We start from the raw sequence: 22,864 nt of genomic DNA, 5'->3' as shown, positions 1-22,864 counted from the left end.
TTATTAAGCTGCTAATAATGTTTGTTAAATCTGACTCAGTTATATACATGTAACAGCATTACAAGTGTGATCCTGAGTTATATCTGAGGGTTCCCGCCCTATTGTAAATTGCTTCGCCTGTTTGTAAACTGATTTCAAGAACCTATTTATAAAAATATAAATGAGCAAATGTTACCTGTTTAATAGTATAAAGTTGTTACTTAGGTACTTACTTCGTTGGGTCAGCGACCCAAAATGGGACTTGGCCTCCGACACAAGACAGCGCCACTTTTCTCGGTCCTGTGTGACCTCTCGCCAATTGGTGACTCGAAGTTCGCGCAGATTCGCCTCCACCATGTCGCACCAGCGATACCTGAGGCGTCCGATAGGACGTCTTCCTGCTGGGCGGCCCAGGTATGCTCTTTTCACGTTCCGATCTTCATCCATTCTCTCAAGATTGCCCAAACAATGGAGTCTGTGAGCTAAGTTGTTAGATAACTGAATTTACATTAAGCTTAATACATACTAGTTACTAAGGACTACTTGCATTGCACCTCAAAAAACAGATGAATAAAAAAATGTACCCGGGGTAAATAGGGATGGCGAAGTGAATAGGGACAAAAGTGGGAATGATACGTATCTGACAGTTTCTTAAAAAATATTTATGACAAGTTGTATCCTGCGAGTGAAAATAAAGTAGAATGCTAACAGTTCAAAATAAGATCTCTTTACGAATTGTTTATACATACCTATGTGCTCCAACCCGTCATAAAAAAATTAGGGTTTTACTCGTTGGTGGCACTTGTGATAGCGGTAAAGTCAGTTGGTATTTAATTGAAAACCCGTTAATCATATGTTAAGTCAAAAATTATCTTTGTGTCGATAGTAAAAGGAGTAAAACATGTAGATAGCCATGGAAATGTGGAACAAATCGAGGTTTATAGGGACGCAGAAGGGGTCAATAGGGATGACTTGAGGGCTCCAATGGGACGCCTTTGGTAATAGCAAATAGTGACGCTAAAGGGTGTAAACTGTAAAGGGACATGACTGCCAAAAAATAGTTTTACAATCAATTATTGTTTGTTTAGTGGTTTTGGTTCCAGCTCAAAATTGTCTCTATTCATCACCCAGGTTGACGGTATATAAAAATACAGTTAATTAAAATGTTTACCATTGACACCACGACTAACCACCAGTTTCACTCACCCAATTAAATTATGACACTGCTAAATATTTAATATAAACAAAGCTATTTAAGATAAGAAGTCGAAGCCGTTAAATTAAAACCCATAAAACAGTCGGAGTTAACATTCCAGGGCGTTGCAGCAACTTTCCTGCGCGTACGCTTTCCACATTCATCTGTTTATTTTAGTTAGCTTTTATTGCCTGCTGCGATGTCCTACGAAAGCTTGCTAAAGTAGCGTAGCAGAAGCGATTTAAGAGGAAAGGGCCGTTTTTCCATACAAACGTAGTCCCATTTTCCTCTAATATCCAGATATTGACATTATGGAAAATATTTGTACATAATTTGATGTATATTAACCATAGCTATGCCCCTACTAGGCTTTTTTAGATTTTTTGATTATTGTAAAAATTAGGAGCGAAAAACACTGTAACGCTTTAATTGCAAACTATGTACCTATTGTGTTTTATATGCCATTAAGTTAGATAAAATAAAGCCTTTTAATCTAGATGCCTATCTACCTACCTACTTTAATCAAAACTCGTAAATATTGCTAAAGAGTAAGTTTCTTCTATACCTACAAATAGTTACATGCCGCATATTTTTTCTGACTGAAAACACAACGGTCTTGCGGAAAATGTGAAAACGCGTCTTACTTGCATTCGTATAATATTTACTTTTGCAAGTGCAGTCTATCCCTCTTATTATACCCCTTATTCATAAAACTTAGCAAACCTTTGCAAAATTTTGTCCCTTTATATCAAACAGATATATAGCATTTATAGATTTAGAAAAGGCGTTTGATAAAGTAAATTGGAAAATAATGTTCAGAATTTTAAAAGAAACTGGACTAGATTATAAAGACCGTAGAGTAATTTTTGAACTTTATAAAAATCAAGAAGCTACTATAGAAATAGGAGAAGAGACAAGAAAAGCAAAAATCCAACAAGGGGTGAGGCAAGGCTGTCCACTTTCGCCACTTATTTTCAACATTTTTATAGAGTGTGCCATCAGGAAACTTGTAGAGTCTGTAAAAGGAGGAGTTACATTTAATGGAAAGAACATACAGTTTATCCGATTTGCTGACGACATCGCTGCACTGGCAAATACGCCTGGGCAGCTAGAAGAATTACTATCTGAAATGAATACAGTTTTTGACGAATTCGAACTAAAAATCAACATTAAAAAAACTAAAATACTTGTAGCTTCAAAACATACCTCCAATAACCTGCAAAGACAAAAACCAATAAACTTAAATAATAGTCCAATAAAACAGGTAAAATCGTTTAAATATTTAGGCAGCATAATTACTAGTGATTCCAGATGTACACAAGATATTACTACTAGAATAGCGATGGCTAAAAAAGCTTTTAACACAAAGAAGTGCCTATTTAAAGCCCGGATATCAGACAATATACGCAAAAGGCTCATAAAAGTGTACATCTGGAGCATTGCACTGTACGGAAGCGAAATGTGGACAATGAGGCAACGTGATAGGAAGAGGCTGGAGGCTTTTGAGATGTGGTGTTGGCGTCGAATGGTAAAGATCAGTTGGACTGAAAAAAACCAATGAAGAGGTTTTACGTATAGTAGGAGAAAAGAGGACTTTGTTGAGAATTATAGATAATAGAAGAGGAAACATGCTTGGGCACCTGATACGACACGACGAATTTATCAAAAACATCATAGAAGGGAAAGTTGAAGCAAAGAGGAAGGAGGGAATACCAAGGAGAGCGTGCATGCATCAAATAAAGGAAAAACTCAACGTCGTGTCGTATCAGGCTGTCAAAGAGAAGGCAGAGGACCGCGAAACATGGAAATTGCACCACCGACAATAGACTTACTCTTAAGTATATGATGATGATGATATCAAACACAAATGTCAAAATGAAAAAATAAGGACAAACGATTATCAAGGGTTTGTTAGACTTGACAAGCGTTTATGAATAACGCCATAAGTTTGCATCTTTTTAGCGCGGCGTTTTAGGTTAATCGATAAGGAACGCTGAAAATCGCGTACTGTGGAAGCTCCTTAACGAGCCAAAAATCGCTACTCGCTCCTCACTTTGTTCGGAACTTTAATGGGTCATTCCCTATTAGTAACGCATACAACGCGACGAAATGCGGACGTGCGTGTTGGGAGTGGTGCTGCTGGCCGCGTGCGCGCGCGCCATCACGCGGGACCAGCTCTACCCGAACGGGTCGGGGCTGGATCTGCAGCTGCAAAGAGGTGCGGTGGTCGAGAGCCCGGAAGTGCGCCTGAGAGTACCCGTTGTGTTTTACGGAGAGACGTACGATTCAATATTCGTAAGTTTTTTTTTCTTAATTTCCACCCAGTCCCTTTAGATCTTCCCGCTGTCTGTATTCGAGACGAGAATTTTGATATCACCTTTCATTTAATTTTATATGGAACGGTCAACAGATTTCATTGCCAGGTCACTTTACCTTATAACAGTTAAAAAACAATTCATCAAAGATGACAGGACTTTTTTTTAAAGGAGTTTCGACTATTTCTTTTTTTATTTATGAATGTATATGTCCAATTTACACGTCAAAAGCACGAAATCACTACACTTTATAAAACAAAGTCCCCCGCCGCGTGTCTGTTTGTCTGTGTGTTCGCGATAAACTCAAAAACTACTGAACGGATTTACACGCGGTTTTTACTTATCAATAGAGTATAGAGTGATTCTTGAGGAAAGTTCAGGTGTATAATTTGTTAAGGTTTTGTGTAAAAGTGATTTCCAACGTGACAAAATGTATCACATTTTAACAACACATAATATTTATTGCTAATATACAATACAGTAACTAAGATGGGTTGTTGATTTCTAAATATATGGCCACTTTCGTAGTCACTGCCTATTTGATAAGATAAGATAATTATTTGTTTGCTTAAACATGGTAATTTTAAGTTCACATAATCATTATAAGCAGTATCACATGTGATGTTGATTATAAAATCAATTTCTCAATAGGGAGAAATTCTATGTACCTATGTATTTCCATTTTTTACCGTATTAATGTACCATCCAATTTAGTCACACTCACTAGCAAAATCAGAAGAAAAATATTTATCTCCTCAAAACAGTCGTAGATTTATATTATTATACGAGTTGAACAATAAAGTACTTATTACTAGAGATGCCCAGAATAGTGGTTTTGGCCGAATACCGAATATTCGGCCCCTCTCTCGGCCGAAGCGCCGAATATTCGGCATGACATGTGTTATGACATGTGGTATGTTACATTATGTTACCTTAATTGCAATGTGTAAATTAGAATTAATAGAATAGAAAAACTGTACTATTGTGTGCCCTTACAGGGTGTCATGAACTGGCTATATAAAATGTAACACCTTATTATGTACATGACAATGCAATATTGAATAAATGACTAAAAAAAATGACATTTTGAGTTACAATTATTATGAAAACTGTTCGCCAAAAAAGCACAACGTTTGCTAAGATATATATTTTGTTGAATAGAATTAATTAATGAATGTAGGTAGCTAGTCAATTAAATCAGACTCATGATAAAAATTAAATATTTTGTAATCAACAAATGCTCAAAAAAGGGTCTTCGTATTTAAAAACTTTCCAAGAATACATTTTAAATAAATATTAAATATACCTACCTACTTTTTGGTTATTTTGATTGTGTAATATTTTTTTTAGGTAGGTGCAACAGATATTCATATAGATCTCAATTCTTTTTCCGGCGAAGTCAACAACGACGCATATTCTTAATATTGAACTTGGCTATCATTTCACATTTATGTTTTTGATGGGACATCATTACGTTTTGCACAGAAATTATAAGTATTCATCATAGGTGATTTCGAAACTTAAATTCGATAGGCGCTTTTTGGAAAAAATTACAAATCGTAAAAAAATCACTGTTTCTTTATCTTAGTTTCGTAATCACACAATTGCCTAGCTGGATGCCAAATTTCAACTTGCTAGGTTATCTGGAAGTGGGTAAGGTTTTGATGTTAGGTGAGTACGTCAGTCCCTAGTCAGTGAGAAAAATCTCGATTTTTAGATGTTTGTATCTTAATTAATAACCGGTTGAGCTGAAGTCGAATCATGAAATTTGGGGTTAACCTTAAGGGTCTTAATCAATGAACCAAATTCCTTATGTTTACGTTTAATAGATTTTGAGTTACGTAGGGGTCAAACAAAAGTGGCTCCAAATGGTTCGGGTAATATACTTAACACATCGCCGCTGCCTCGCCAGTTCTATTCTTTTGAACTTGGCTTCGCTTGTCTAGATGTGGTTTTAATATATTTAAATACTGATAAAGGTTTACGAGACAGTGGTAAGATTATAATTAGTAGATATAATTCCCATTCAGGCTTCTACCAAGTCTATCGCTTGTCGTCCAGCGCAGGGAGCGTCCAGCAATACCGCAAGGGTGGGGGTCGGAATGGAGTAATGTTTTTATTCTTAAATATTTTCATAGCTTTTACATAGGTAATAACGTTTATAAATGTTAACGAAATACTTGAAACAGAGATAGGATAAGTAAGCAATAGTGAGTAGCTATGGTGTACTTTGCAAGTCGCTATATAGTTTAAGTATGACACGAAACGAAAAAGCAACAAAAAATACCCTAAGAGCATAAGCGCCGAAGGAAAGTTTTTTGACAAATATCCAAAAACGGCTCAACAGATCATGATCCAAATAATCGTCGGTGGTAATAGGTATTCAGTTTTATCATATGCATATTCTTTGGACCACAGTCCCCAGTTAAGTTATGAGGGTGTACACAAAAAAACACAAACAATCTGAGTATTACCTATGATATGATAGGATATTCGCATATGTGTCACACATTAATGAGTGCAAATTAAAAGAGGCATGTATAGAAGTTATATGACTATGGAATGGAGAGCCCATAGCCCCCTTTAAATATTATTTTCATAAATTTAACAACTCTATTAAGCTTAGAATGAAATCCAAAGACCAGATCCAGAGGCCATGAGTTCAAGTCTCACCCAAGGCAATAATTTATCCACTTTTAAATTTATTTAAACAATGTCATGAATCGAACACAAAAATTGATTTTGTAAAATACGAGTAATAAGTAGAGAGATATCTTGGCTAGTTTTTATACCAACAAATAAAATTTTAGAAAAGTAACATCTCAGACAAATATAATATAGCGTGTACGTAAAATAAAAACTAGCCAAGTCAAATCCTGAACCTGAACTTTAATTACATCCCAAGCGAACTAGAACTTAGCACCCATATAGATCTCAATTCTTTTTCCGGCGAAGTTAACAACGACACATATTCTTAATATTAAACTTGGCTCTCATTTCACATTTATGTTTTTGATTTATTGGATTGAAAATTACTCGACACGTTTCGCTCCATAACGAGGAGCTTCAACAGGAGTCCGCGTCGGTACACCAACGCGTGTGGCATCTCGTTTTGAAAAAAAAACATACCTAATATAATACGTCGGAACATCACGGCAGTTTTGTAATTAAAATTATTTTTGGAAAATCTTAAAATCATTAGTTATTCAGAAACCCGATGTGTGTGTTCTAACCCGATCATTCTTATCGCTTGTACCTTATACATTTTGGTTGTTTTTTTATTCGACTGTTAAAATTCGTGACTGGAATATAACTAGTTGTGGAGTGAACAAACAGGGGCCTATTCCCAAATAAAATACAAGGTAATACTATTAGTGATTTTACATACAAAATCACTAATAGTATTAGCTTGTATTATATTATGCAATAGGCCCGTCTCTACTACACAACTGGGCCAATCCAGATAGATCACCCTAAGCTATCTTCTGTCAACAGTCATGTCCTCTTTCGTTCGTTAACGAATTTTCTTATGCCACGATGCAACGCTACATATTAGAGTTCCGTAGTACCCAAAGGGTAAAAACGGGACCCTATTACTAAGACTCCGCTGTCTGTCAGTCTGTCGGTCTGTCTGTCTGTCTGTCTGAGAAATTCTACATATATTTACTCGTATTTGCAATATTTATAGCAATCATATACAACAATCCAAAAGTGTAGTTAAAAACTAACCCCCTTATTCATAAAACTTTACGGTCCTGATTTAGTTAAATTATGTTTTATCCCTTTCTTACAAATACATAAGTCAATAATGACAGATAAAGACAAACGATTTATAGCTAATTCAGGCCAGTAACGCTTTTATAAATAGCACCATTAGTCGATAAGTAGGAATAAGATAGAAGACCGTCATTCAGGTAAGACCGATTACACAAGCTCTATTGTCGCCTCTAACTCTAGCGTCCGCACACGCACTTCAGCTACAGAGGGTCGGTAGAGCAGACTGTGTGAACACTGTGAACTGTGTCTGAGCAAATTATACCTACCATATTCAAATACGAGAGTTCTTCCCTTTGACGGTCTTCCCAACCAAAAATGTTATATGCCGGTCTTCTCCACATTGACCTTAAACTATTTCTAAAATGTAAAGGAGCGCACACTTTAAATGGTTTATCTCTTTTTATATATAAGATTTTCTTCTGAAAAAGTCGGGCCTTTCCGTGCAATTTGTTCTTATTAATGGGTACGTACTTCACACCATATAAATCTTTTTTATCATGGCCAGTTTTTCGCATCCCCAGCTAATCAGTACCCAATAACTCATCAGTCATGTAGACACGGGATACCAATCATGTACTTACATAACTAAACTTATAATTTATAAGGCTATTTAATCACCGGCGGGGTCATCGTAAAAACACTTCAAATCAATTAGAATACCATGCCAAATGGACAAACAATGTTGTAGCACTTTCCATAATGACAGTGTAGTAAATATTCATAAACATGGAATACAATAGAAAAATCCAATTAAATATTTGCTTCCAAATGAACTGCATAATTACTTCCGCGTGAATAAATAAAAGTATTAGTTGATTACCTATCAGTTTCGGCGAATTTGACTTGTTAATTCATTTGGTTTTCAATTGTATTAGGGAAAAACAATAAGTTAGGTACAAACCTACCTTAAGTATATTATTACTGGGAATAGGTAGTCTATATAGTACCTACCGGTTTCTATGAATAACAACGATAATAACAAAAAACTAAATCAGTCCCCTGACGCATTAAAAAGGATTTTAAGTCGAAATTGTGTTCGCCATTGAAGATTTTCTTCCTGGCTTACACTACAAATACAAAACCTAATAAATTAGCTTAGCTGGGTGGGTTTCACAGTCAAGTCTTATCTAGTCTTTCAGAGTTAAAAGTCGTCACTGTAAATTTTGTATATTTTGTAATAGATGATGATAATCAAAGTAAGTAACGGAAGACAGTAAATAACGAACTATTATTTTTAGTCGCTTTTGGCGACATGTTTGGATCTAAACATTTTGAAATATGTCTCACGATAGTTTAAGTTCTAATAACGAACTAAGAAACGAATCTACGAATTCTACGAACATTTTCCGTCATTCGTACACCCAGTGGCAAAATTGCATGGCCACTTTATGAATGAATTCGTACATAATGGGTTCATGGAATTTTGCAGCTCGCTGTACATTTACGGTACCTATATAATTTCGATGAAGGTGATGTGTATTCTTAAAATCTCTCTGAAACACACTTGCTACAAAATGTGACAGATACAAAAAGTTATCCAACTTCTAGACTGCACTGGAATGTTTTTTTGCAACACGATAAGAGATACATTCGGGGACAAGCGGGCAGAGGACGGAAATGCGTGGCTATCGGACCGCCGGTCACTGCTCTTTTTTAATCTCGAAAACCTAAACTATTTTTTTTAGTAATTTTCTTTGTTTACTTAGCATGAAGTACCTACACCTGTTTTGCAAGGGTTATTAAAAAAAATGCTTCGCATAAGAAATATAGCTACTCTATATCCCCGACCACTGAACATGTCGGCAAAAAATGTGCGCCAGGCTAGCTTTTAGGTAGTAGAAGAAAGACAGTCAACATAAAATTAATCAAAATACCTACTACCTACATACTTTGGAAAAAAAGCACTTTTACAGTTTTAATAACATAATCTAGTAGCGCTTCGAAAAATAGGTCATATAAAGCGTAGAATTGCTGCAGAAAATAGCTAGTTGCCCCTGAAAGTTCCATCAACCAAATGTGATCTTAAAGGATGATGGATGTTAAAGTAAAAAATATGTAAACTTTTCTATTCAGGTACTTTATATTATTACCATTGTCCTCAGGTTAACAACCACGGAATACTTTCCTTCAGAGCAGACATATCATCGTTCATGAATGCAGAGTTCCCGCTCCCATATCCATCAATAGCAGCGTTTTATTCGAACGTAGACACCTCCATATCAGGGGCGGTCTATTACAGAGAAAGTAACGAAAATCGTGTTCTCGCAAAAGCTACAGAGAGTGTCCAAAATAATTTTCACGAATATTATGACTTCCAACCCACTTCTGTATTTATTGTCACATGGGCAGACGTATCTTATACTGGTGCACAAGGCAACCAAAAGAATACTTATCAAGCTGCCATTATTAGCAACGGCAACGAGAGCTTCGTGGAGCTGTTGTATCCCGATGGTGACATCCAGTGGATTCAAAGAGAGACTTCGCCGGACAACTTGCCAGACGCAAAGGCACAGGCAGGCTTCGTCTCTGAAGACGGGCAGATGCTGCTACTTAGGGGCTCTGGCAGCCATCAGATAAGGAATATAATTTCGTAAGTAATAATCCATAATTTACTTCTTATCTTTTATGGCTTCTATTTTGACACCTGGCTCAAGCAACTTGACTGTTTGAAATATCTAAATAGCCCAAAAGCCTTGCAAACGAAAACTTGGCAAAATGACTTAACTTTCAAATCACAGATGTGCTCACCTGCATAGTGAGATGCCACTCAAACATTATTTTTTAAGGGCATGGGCCAAGAGGCCTAGAGGCCCAGATAAGCGCTTCAAATATTAAAACGACCATTTACAAGTCCTAGTAACATTAATTATCTTATTTCAGTTGGTCAAACACACAAGAACCTGGGAAGTACGTATATCGCGTAGGAAACGTAATGCAAGATGGAAACGTCGTAGTACCAGATTTATACAATCAGAGTGAAGAGGAATCTGAAGAAGAATCTAGAACGTGTGCCCAAAGTGGGCCGAGTGTATGCCACATCAAAGCAAGATGCGTCGACTACCAAGCTGGTATTTGCTGCCAGTGCAATGAAGGATACTATGGAAACGGGAAATCTTGTGTTAAAGAAGATGTCCCACTACGAGTACACGGCAAACTGAATGGCGTTGTCAACGATGTGTCATTAAATGACGTAGATATTCAAGCGTACGTGGTGGTGGCAGATGGCAGGTCCTATACCGCTCTATCACAAACCCCGGCCGCAATCGGAAACAACCTCCAACTGGTTCACGTTCTTGGCGGAGTCATAGGGTGGCTGTTTGCCAAGCCTCTGGGAGACGCCAGCAACGGTTACCAACTTACGGGAGGCGTATTTAACCACACAGTAGACATATTCTTTCCGGCTACAAACAATCGCGTAACAATCACTCAGGAATTTATAGGTCACGACGTTTTTGATCAAATTACTCTAGATTGTGACATTAGAGGATCTCTGCCGAACGTAGGTGTCGGCGCTAAACTTCAAGTCACAGAATACGAGGAACAGTACACGGTGATAGAAGCCGGACTAATACGATCGGAATCCACTCGAAACATTATTGACAAATTAACAGGTGTGAGTTATGAGCAAAGAATTCAACAAACAATCAAATATAACACTTGCCACAATGCACCACCAGAAGGCACGGTATCATCGACTTTGAAAGTTTCTAAAAATTATTTAGGTTACGAACCTAAAAATAACATAGTAAGATACGGAATGAGCAATAAAATCGTTCCATTAGGCCAAGAAGATCCTTGTATTTTTGGTAGAAGCACCTGCGGGCCTCACAGCTCTTGTGTAGTGCAAGGCAGCTCATTTGCGTGTATATGCCAATCTGGCTTCTCAGACGTTATACAAGACGATGCTTTGGTATGTAAAGATATAGACGAATGTGCTGTAAGCACGCACAACTGTGACACGAACGCTGACTGTTATAATCACGATGGAGGATTCCAGTGCCGATGTCGTGATGGCTTTGAAGGCAACGGAGTGACTTGCAGCCGCATATCGCAATGTAGAGAGCAGTCTTGCAACCAATTTGCTTCGTGCATAGAAGGCTATGGAGGAGAACCCACGTGCGTGTGTAATCCTGGATATACCGGGGATGGCCAAAGATGTTGGTTGATCAGCGCTTACACTTGCGACGTTCTACACAACTGCTCCCCTTACGCATCCTGCATCTTTTCACAAGTGAGCAACAGCCATATCTGCCAGTGTAATCACGGTTACGTTGGTGATGGCTATTATTGTTCCGTAGATACTCAAACACATCCCGGAACCCTACCACCGATCACTACAACTCCTCAACCAAGCACCAACTACCCCGATAACGAATATTTAACCCATAAATACAACCATAACAATAACCAAGACACGGACAACAACGAATATAACAATAACAATAATCAAGAAACGGGCAACAATGAATATGGTAATAACCAAGAAACGAGCAACAACGAATATGGCAGTAATCAAGGACCGGGCAACAACGAATATGGCAACAACCAGGAAACGGGTAACAACGAATCCGAAAATGTGCAACAATTCGTTTTGCCAAACTGCGGCTTCTTCGGCCTGGGCTGCACATGTCCTGAGGGGTACTCCAGCTTTTTAGACGAGAAAAATAACGAATTGTGTCGCTTAGACGGATATGCTGATCCACATCTATTGCAAAAAAATAACGATACTTCAAGTAAGACCTTTTTTAGTTTTAAGTTTTTTTTATACAGGATGGCCCAATGAAAAATGCATTAAATTTTTTTTAATAAATAATCAATGTTTATGTTTTTAAATAAAAATTATAATTAGAATTTGGGATAAATAAATAAATTTTACGTTTTAAAAATTAAATCATCAAGATGTCGTCCGTAGCGGTTGCGGCACTCTTCCAGTTTTGCTTGTAAATTTTGAAAGACTTCCGTGTTAAGAGATTTCCTGGCTCCGAAACTTCACGAATCGTATGGTTACAACAACAACAACACATGGTTTCAGCAAGACGGGGCCACCTGCCATACATGTAACGTGACCCTGGAAGAATTGCGTGAAATGTTTCCTCAAAAATTGATATCGAGGCGAGGTGATATTGCTTGGCCTCCCAGGAGCCCTGACCTAACTCCGGCAGACTTCTTTTTGTGGGGTTACTTGAAGAGTAAAGTGTATTCCAATAATCCGACAACCACAGCAGAATTAAAGGAGAATATTCGTCAAGAAATCCAATCAATATCTCCGCAAATTCTAACGAAAGTCTTTCAAAACTTACAAGCAAGACTAGAAGAGTGCCGCAACAGCTACGGACGACATCTTGATGATTTAATTTTTAAAACGTAAACTTTATTTCTTTATCCCTAATTCTAATTATAATTCTTATTTAAAAACATAAAAATTTATTATTTAATTTAAAAAAATTAAATGCTTTTTTCATTGGCCCAACCTGTATATATTAAGTACCTACAGTACCGGCCAATTATATATCACCTCCATGTTTTTACGGTATAACTTTTTTTATATATTTGTGAGTGACTTCCTCCTCACTGCTTTAGGTAGTCTAGTAGTATTACTTTAGTACGGGCGATGAGAAAAATTGGTCTCGTGTAATGGTTTTTTCATAGGTTTTTTTTTAATGTATTGTTAACTTCATTTTTTTACTAGAGGTTTTGTTAGTAATATGCTGAATATCCTATTGTAATTCACAGTATTTCATTGCAATATTCATCATATATTTTTATAAAATAACTAGTAAAGTATGCAATCTACAAGCTAACCTATATTATTATCTATACTTTATACAAGCTCATACAAAACACTCAAAGGTGATATATTATTGGCCGGTACTGTACCTACGCACCTACTTACCTATTTAAAAAAGCTACCTTTGTGACATTGCTAATATTATCTATCAGTGAGTTGGTAGTTGGGTGGATCAACTTTTCGTGTTGTTATTCTGTCCAGTAGTCCAAGGGAATAAAAGGGTAGTTAGTTAGAAGAAATGTAGGGGTGTACCGAAAAAAAACTGTAAACTTCAAACGAAAAAAACTGATGCAATTGATAAGGATTTTTGGAATTTAGGATTACTAGAATATGAAGCTGCTTTTAATTTAAATAATTATCAGTTTTTTTTATTATTAAATTTTCTGCAGGAGTGCTAAGAAGCTTTTTCCTAGCGCATTCAGTGGCAGCTTTTTACGGAGTTGTTTTTCATATTTGCCTGCACTTTTGTACGAATCTATATACTATGTTTCTTTATAGTTCGTTTCACTTAAGCCGCATATGTACCCCAATTTTTCACGATAAATATGACGGGCATGCGGGGGTGGGCGCAAATTCTATTACCTAACAATCTTTTCTGATGGCCCTAGGGTCACTTGTTCCTAGAGGTCTGCCGCTTCGAGACCTCTGTTCAACGTTCAGACGAAATTCGAGGTAATTTTAATTGTAGCGAAAGCAAGCAATGTTGAATATTTTCTTGCCTTTTGGAAAAGATAAAATTTCAGTGATCTCTTTTATTCACCGGTGTAACGTCGCATGGCGTAAAACCAGAATTATTTATATTGGAATATATAATTTAACAATAGGACTTTTAACTGCGGTTAGAAAGCTGTCGTCATCTTGCTTGGAAATAAAATTACAGCCGTTTGAAATTTACAGTTTTTTTTTTTCGGCACAGGCCTTATCACGTTCTACCAACGTGCTTAGTAGATGACCGATTCTGGAAATGGCTTTTGTAACTAGGTACCAAAAAAATTCATTTTTGGTAAATTTAAATAACATAAAATACGGGTTTCAAAAGTTGTCCAAAGGAAAGTACCTAACCATGGCAATGAGTCACTAAAAAGTTGATTCATCCAGCTCTTACTTTGTTTGGAATTCTAATAATCCTTTATTAAAATTATTCTTAATTCTATTTTTTCAGTTGCATGTACAACCGATTCAAACTGTCCACCAAATGCAGAATGTAAATTTACGTTGGATATTGATGGCCAATACGTATCACGCTGCGTTTGTCCCGAGGGCTTTGTAGGGAACTCCTACGAGTGTGTTGAACAACGTAGCGAAGTATGCGCTTGTGGGCCCAACGCTCACTGCTACCAGACTGCAAATGGGCCAACTTGTGTTTGCGACGTAAGATACCACGGGGACGGATACATCTGTCGACCAAAACTCGTCTGCACAAACAGCTCTGAGTGTGAATCACACGCCGAATGCCGGCCTGACGGCGCTAGCAACGAGTATTTCTGCCAATGCATAGAAGGATACATCAAGGACGAAAACGAAGCGTGCATACCTGACCGCCAACTTTGTAACGGAGGCGTGTGTGCCGAACACGCTTCTTGTCTCTATGATAAGACTCTTGAGATCGGCTACTGTGCATGTGATGCAGGATATGAAGGCGATGGAATCTACGAGTGTATACCTAGGGTTAATGGCCAAGAACGTCCATATGAAAACACAATCACAACGTGCGATGTCATGCAAGATTGCAACGAAAACGCGCAATGCACACAAACTGCAGACTTATCATATCACTGTGTATGTAGAGAGGGATATACAGGAGATGGTTATGATTGCAGGCCGGAACCGAGCTGTCGGAACGATCCTTACATGTGCGATGTACATGCTTCATGTCTCAAGCGCAACCAAGAATACGTTTGCGAGTGTAATTCAGGTTATTCAGAAGTAGCTTACGGCAATGAAAGTCGGTGCGAACTGAACCCTAGACAAGCTGGCAATTTCCTGGTGGCTAGTGATGGCGTTTTTGTATACAGAGTGCCCTTCAAGACCACCGCTTGGGAATATGCGACACCTATCAACAGCGCGATCGACCAGATCGCTGTCGGCATAGACACAGACTGCCAGGCAGGCAAAGTTTACTGGGGTGACGTGGTCAGTAACTCTATAAAGCGTGCCAGTTACGATGGATCTGCATTTGAATTATTTTTCACAAGTGGTAAGAATTTTATTCATAAAAAGCTAGTGGTTACTTTAGATTTTATACCAGAGGTTAGTCAAAAACGAACAAGCTGGTATGCAGAGAAGAATGCACAAATTGTTCACTCTATAATACAACTTAAATGCAAGCACACTATTACTTACACTTTTCATTATTTCGCAGGAATCAAGTCTCCAGAAGGAGTGGCCATTGACTGGGCATCTCGCAATATTTTCTGGACTGATTCAAAGAAGTTGACCATTGAAGTAGCTAATGTTGATACTAAAGTGAGAAAAGTTTTGTTTTCTGCAGACATCAGAAATCCCAGAGGCATTGCCGTACATCCACGAAGAGGGTAAGCCTAAATAAACATAATAGGTTTTACATGTATGTATACACATAATAATATAGGTACCTACTAAACTATTTAATAGACAATTAGACATGCAAAATCGAAAGAAGTGTAATGTTCAAAGTATAAAATCTTAATTATTCGTATTATTACAGCAAAGTCTTCTGGACGGATTGGAATCGATCAAACCCTAAAATTGAGTGGGCTAACATGGACGGATCTCAGCGAGGAGTTTTTGTTGACAACTCAGACGTGAAACTTCCGAACTCTCTAGCAATTGACTGGCTGAGAGACCGTTTGTGCTACACCGACGCGGGACTGTTTCTAATCAAATGTGTCAACCTAGACACCATGGAGACTGAAACCATAGTCACGAACTGCTTGCATCCTTTTGGACTAGCAATAAATCAGGAAACTTTCTATTGGACAGATTGGAAAACGTAAGTCTTCTGCTTCCCTAAAGCCAATAATTAAACTCAATGGTCGTTCTGGATTTCTATACCTATTGTTTATTTCCATACTAAAGGATAAGTTCGGATATTTCGGCAAGTAAAGCCTAGAGCCTATTCAGTTACCGGCCTAAGATGTAACGAAAGCTGGGGTTTTGGTTACATCTCAAAAAGCAGGAGGCACAAACCAAACTTGATGATTTTTTTTACACTCGCACTAAGTAGGTACGCAAAGAAAAATTAGGTTTTTTTTTCGTTGAACTTGTCAGTCAGTAAGCATGTATGAAGGTGCCTATATATTTTCAAACTAACTTGCACATTAGTCAAATTTCTACCAGGCTCCTCTTGGTTATCTATGGTACTTACGACTCTTACGAGGTCAGACGAACAGCTATCATACACAGGTAGGAAGTGCTTTAAAATGTCGTAAAAAAAGTAAAACTTAACAAACGTACAAATAATCCACTTAAAAAATACCTAAATTTATTTCCAGGCTTAAAATCGAAAACATCGACACACTGACCCAGAAGAAGGGTCAGCTATCAATCGCCACAGCGGCCAACAAGCTGTACGGCGTTGCGGTTGCGCCCAATGAATGTCCCGGCGCCACCAACGTGTGTGCGCTGCGCAACGGCAACTGCGAGGCTGACCAGCTGTGCCTGCCGGACGGCCGCGGCGGGAGGACGTGCGTGGCAGGAGAACAGATTTACGGATATTAGATGTTAAGCTAGTTCATTGCTCTTTGTGAATGCTGGTAAGACACTGAGGAAGCCCGCTATGACGCTACGGCAGTGTCTTTGGACGGATCACACTCCTGTGATGGCCCTCGTTTTTATACCGCTTGTGTCATATGTGATAAAAACGCAACCATAACAAGCCGCTAAGACCTTCTAAGAAAGTAGCATCAAGAAGTAAAAGGCCTACTGCCGTGGGCATGCATGATCAATTCATCATTGGTTTCATTTTACATTTCCGCCACAAATGGGCACCGGCTTTGAACGATAATAAGAAAAATTGTCTTCCATAAATCATATATCTTTTGGTAATTGGTTGGATATAAAATAATAGAAATTAAATAAAATGGACCTAAAAAAATTCCATACTAAATTGTTGCCATGTTTAAGCATTTTACGTCAAAAATGTGATTCAATAATTTTCTACAATTTCTTGTCGGACATAACAATCGACGATTTCTCTTATATGAATATTCGTACACCTCAGCATTTCTTATTTTTATAAAAAGGTAAGTACTATTGTAATATACCTATCACACTACTATTTTTTATATACAGTAAATGTAACGTACTATTGTAGGTGGGTACTTAAGGGTCCCCGGCAAGCTCGGTTCTCCATACAAACGTAGTTACGCTCTCATTTTAAAATGAGTAGCTAGTTTGCTCTGAAACATTGTACTTACAATAGGCTAAGGTATATCTATGTCTGTAATTAGTTTATGTAGCTTCAGATACCATAGTAAAAAAAATACAGCGAATTTAAGTTTTTCATACAAAACTTGTTTTTGCTCTATTTCATTTGTTTTATAAATTGGAGCTATATAATTTCAGACCTAGATATACCTCATGTCATTGTATGTGCAATTTCATTACAATCCAACACGTAGTTTTAAAATAAGAACGAAACTCCGTTTGTATGGGAAGGTGAAATTCGGCGGAGCTTGCCGGGGACTCTTAAAGCCATATTTATTATAGGTTATAAACAATACACAATGTAAGTTTTGTTAATATTATAGGTTACCTAATCTAATTCTGGCTTGTTGTTTAGGGTAGGGTGGGTGGTACAAGACAAGACCTACTTTTATATTTTAATAGAATTGCGTAGGCACGTACATTATGTTTCCGATACTATTACAATGGGGTTGGCAACTGTTAAAGGTTTTGATAGATGGCGCCAGCATAGGTTAAACCTGTCTCTAGTTCTGTTCTATGAGATTTGGCTTAAAGGGCTACAGCATCCGGGCCATACAATAAAAAAAAAGGCTATATATAGGACTGTCAGGAAAAACCTATGCTGACGCCATCTGTAAAATACTTCAACGGGCCAACCCCATTTTACTGTGTCATAATTAAATAGCTTCCACAAAGCAATAAAACTCATAATAGGTAGGTAGGTACATTTGTAAAAACCATGTTCTTAAATGGGCGCTTTTATACTTTGCCGTGGTCGTCTGCGGCAACAACAAGATCTATTGCCATGATAAAACAGGGGCCCTATAATTGTGCGAGATTGTATGGACGACTACTTTAAAGTATAATAGCGCCCAATGGATAGGCAGGCACTAAGTAAATAAAAAGTGTGGAAATTTTCAGTTCTTTTTTCAACCCCTTAGAACGACTATATAGTTGGTGAAACCAAATTGTCAGTAAATAAGAACAAAAAAAACTATACTCATAGTTTTCTTTTGGGTGTTAGTGTTAGTGTAAGACAAAGGTAGTATGATTCTTTCTGTCTATGTTTGAAATGAGACAGTCCTTTGACAAACTATATACAAATTTAACATTGCCGAGGAACGAAAAGAAAGGCATATTCTGATGAGGTATGTACTTAGTAGCGATCCTGCGAAAGGTCCGAGTCAAAAAAAACTGTTTCGGCTGAAGATAAACAACGTGGTCATACTGGTCAACCACAGACTTCTAAATTGTACCTAAATTATGGGGGGGTGATGATGTGACCGATTCAAATTAAATTAACAAGCCATGTTAGATACTAAATTACTTTTATTAATAAAACAGATTCACTCGCAAATGAGTTCTTATAATTATCTAAGTATATTATATACTTAAAATATTCAAACATCAGTCTGAAAATCTGCTACATATCCAATATCCACAGAACGTTTTGTACCTCGAGTGTGAGCTCGTACCTTGTATAATGTGATTCGTAAATTCGTTACATAAATTAATTTAAAAATATATAAGTATTATATATATTTATATTAATAGGCGGCAACTTTTTTCTGTATCATTAAGGAAGTACGTTTTACATATTCAATTTTGATGTAAAATCTGAGTAAATTTATTTTGAAATGTCTTGATTTTAACTAAAAACAAGATCTCCAGTGAATTTAACTAAAACTACCATAGGTACCTACGTCATAAATAATTATGATTAGTCCATGCAAAGAGGATATAATAAGATAGAGCGGTACTGTCATAGTAAATTTTGAAACCACTGTAAATTCACTGCCATCTATCGACATACTTTAAAACTAAAATTGAAGATTTATAAAAATACGACAAAATGTATTTAAACATGAATAAATGATTTTTTATGGCACCAAATATAATGACCACCAAAAAATACTCTGGTACCCTAAATAAAGAAATCGCTTTCACCAAAATAAAATACTTAACACCAAAAAAATAAGGTCTAAAATTACAAAACAACCACCTCTTTAAATCACGACTGCACTTCAAATTGTATTCAAACACCAAAAATCATGAATGATCACCAAATATAATTAATGATCACCAAACCTTGAAGAGCAAATTAATGCGATATTTTCACTTAAATAGACGTAAAAACCGTATTGCTGTATGGGTGCGAGACGTGGAAGGTCACAAAAGACATCTCGCGCCAGCTACAAGTCTGTATTAACCGCTGCCTCCGCCGCATTCTCGGTATATACTGGCCCGAGAAAATTTCCAATATCAACCTGTGGAGATGCTGCAATGAGACTCCGATCGACCAGCAGATCAAGCGCCGGAAATGGAGTTGGATTGGGCATACACTCCGAAGGGATCCTGAGCACATACCGAGGCAAGCCCTAGACTGGAATCCCCAAGGAAAGAGGAAACGTTGCCGTCCAAAGCAGACCTGGCGCCGGACTATCATTGCAGAGGCGAAGGCTATTGGGAGGACTTGGAGCGAAGTCAAGCACGAAGCTCAAGACCGATCCAGATGGCGGCGCACTGTGGACGCCCTCTGCCCCAACTAGGGGACATAGGACAATAAGTCAAAAGTTCACTTAAATAAACCACTATGATTACCAAAAAATGTATACATATTACCAAATAAAGTAAAATGATGCCAAAATTACTAGCCCCTACCGCTCAATCCCCCGTACACCGCACCGCACGCGCCGCGCTCGCCTGACCCAATCCTCAATTCAGTTACGCGCCACCCTTACAGAAAAGAAATGCTACTAGAGAAGTGGGTAAGGTTAGGTTAGAACTGCGACCCTTACAGTAATGAAGTCCTACAAGAAAAGTGGGTTAGGTAAGGTTAGAACTGCGATCCTCACAGAACCGAACTGCTATCAGATAAGTGGGTTAGGTTAGAACTGCGACCGCACGCGCCGCGCTCGCCTGACCCAATCCTCAATTCAGTCACGCGCCACGCTTACATAAAAGAAATGCTACTAGAGAAGTGGATAAGGTTTGGTTGGAACTTACAATAGATTAGGCTGTCTGAGAGTAGATTTTGTAATTTCTTTTTTTTTAAATAAACAGTTTAAAATTAAAAAAAAAAATTAAAAACTGCGATCGTCACAGAAACGAAATGCTACCAGATAAGTGGGTTAGGTTAGGTTAGAACTGCGACCCTTACAGAAACGAAATGCTACTATAAAAGTGGGTTAGGTTAGGTTAGAACTGCGACCCTTACAGAAACGAAGTGCTACAAGAAAACTGGGTTAGGTTAGGTTAGAACTGCGACCCTTACAGAAACGAAATGCTACTATATAATTGGGTTATGTTAGGTTAGAACTGCTTCCCTTACAGAAACGAGATGCTACAAAAAAGTGGGTTAGGTTAGAACTGCGACCCTTACAGAAACGAAGTGCTACAAGAAAAGTGGGTTAGGTTAGAACTGCGACCCTAACAGAAACGAAATGCTACAAGAAAAGAGGGTTAGGTTAGAACTGCGACCCTTACAGAAACGAAATGCTTTTATGAAAGTAGGTTAGGTTAGGTTAGAACTGCGACCCTTACAGCAGGGTTTCTTAAAGTGGGGTCCACGGACCCCTTAGGGGTTCGTAGCATGTTTATCAGAGGTCCGCAGTAAGTCAAATACCTACTGTAAACATACTTATTAGGAAATTTTGTAGTAAACCTAACGAGACCTAAGTGATGATGAAACTTATAATAAAAGTAAATTTAAAATATAAATAAGGGTTTTTATTATTTTTGTAAAATATATTTTAACCGGGAACCGTGGAATTGTTTAAATTGTGAAAATGGTCCGTGACTGCAAAAAGTTTAAGAAACCCTGCCTTACAGAAACGAAATGCTACTAGAAAAAAATGACGGAAGTGGATTAATTAATTTAATGGAATAACAAGATGATAAATAACTTACTTACTCCTCTGGCGCAGCGACCCAAAGTGTGTCTTGGCCTCCAACACGACAGTTCGCAATTTGCTTTAATAGGATAGCAAAATTAAAAAATTAGGTTATAATTTCACATTAAAATGGAGGTCTAATTTTGGTAATCATTTACTATTTTTGGGTTTACAATGATTAGTTTGGAGTAATTTGCTTTAATAGGATAACAAGATAAAAAAAATTAGTTATAATTTCACATTAAAATGGAGTTCTAAGTTTGGTGATCGTTTACAACTTTTGGGTTAAAAATGATTATTTTGGTGTTATTTGTTTTAAAAGGATAAAAATATGGTACAAATTTGGGAATCATTTCTCATTAAATAGGAGTTCTTATTTTGGTGATCATTCATTATTTTTGGTGGTAAAAACGAATTTTTTGGTGTTAAATTTTACTAAATCTAGTGATCTGTTAAATACATGCCTTTTTTTATTTGCATTAATTATTTTTATATGAGGTTGACCCATGTTCTTTTACTGATATGCGTTAAATTATAAATAGCAAACAAAACCGTCAACGCTCTCTATACGAGAGTAGGCCAAAACTAGTGGCGCCATCTGATCGAGAATCAAATTTTCGTGATTTTCGAGGCACGTTTTTTCCTTAGACTGTATCCATCTAGTACGGAGTTATATCTATCTTTGGTCCATGCCTATTGTTGGGAATTTGGACGCCTGATGTTTGCGTGCAGGCAAATAGTCGCCCGCACCTGATTGCTGACGTTTACTTGTTGGCCTACCCCTGTCGTTACATACGTCATACACTCAAGTTAACCTCTGTAAACTTTATTTGTTTTAATATACTTAAAAGTAATATCGAAGCCTTGTTTTTATTCCTACAGGTTATGGGCCGTCCCATTCCTGCCGTTAAATGTTAGTTTCGCGTTCCGATTAGTAAAAAGTTGTAAAAAAGTGAAAATAGAAATATCGCGTGCATAACCTCAAATTAGTTACCGCGCTCGCGACCGATTTCTACTTTTCAGATATTTCAGGGTGAATTTGTACAAAAAACATGTCGAACAGTAATTCATTGATGTCGATTGAGAAGCTTACTGGCAGAGATAATTGGGCTAGTTGGAGTTTTGCTGTAAAAGCTTACTTGCAGCATGAAGACTTGTACCAGTACATAGAAACTACACCGGAGCCCACCGATACCAAGTCAGTCAAGCAAGATGTCAAGGCAAAGTCAAAATTAATATTACTGGTAGACCCGATACTTTATATACATATTCAAGATGCTAAAAACGCAAAACAGGTTTGGGAAAATTTAGCCAAGGCATTTGAGGACAGTGGATTAACTCGGAAGGTGGGTTTGTTAAAGGAACTTATTAATACCAATTTAGAGAATAGTTCCTCCGTAGAAGACTATGTAAACAAAATAATGACAGCGGCACACAAATTAAGAAACATAAAATTTGAAGTTGACGAAGAATGGCTAGGCACCTTGATGCTGGCAGGTCTGCCCGATAAGTATCAGCCTATGATTATGGG

General features: G+C 37.5%; 2 protein-coding genes across 2 annotated transcripts in view; both read left to right on the top strand.

The window, feature by feature from the left end:
- LOC134755424 (transcription activator GAGA-like) overlaps positions 1-22,864 on the top strand; it is a 470,096-nt gene that overhangs the window by 345,982 nt on the left and 101,250 nt on the right. The window lies entirely within an intron of this gene.
- LOC134742235 (nidogen) lies at positions 3,276-18,036 on the top strand. The gene is made up of 7 exons (XM_063675258.1): positions 3,276-3,469; positions 9,369-9,856; positions 10,147-11,999; positions 14,217-15,251; positions 15,417-15,588; positions 15,741-16,025; positions 16,528-18,036. The coding sequence occupies exons 1-7, from the start codon at positions 3,284-3,286 to the stop codon at positions 16,751-16,753; spliced, it is 4,245 nt and encodes a 1,414-aa protein (XP_063531328.1). The 5' UTR covers positions 3,276-3,283; the 3' UTR covers positions 16,754-18,036.

Source organism: Cydia strobilella, chromosome 1 (assembly GCF_947568885.1).
Source record: "Cydia strobilella chromosome 1, ilCydStro3.1, whole genome shotgun sequence".
NCBI lineage: Eukaryota > Metazoa > Arthropoda > Insecta > Lepidoptera > Tortricidae > Cydia > Cydia strobilella.
This window is presented reverse-complemented; position numbering and strand designations above follow the sequence as displayed.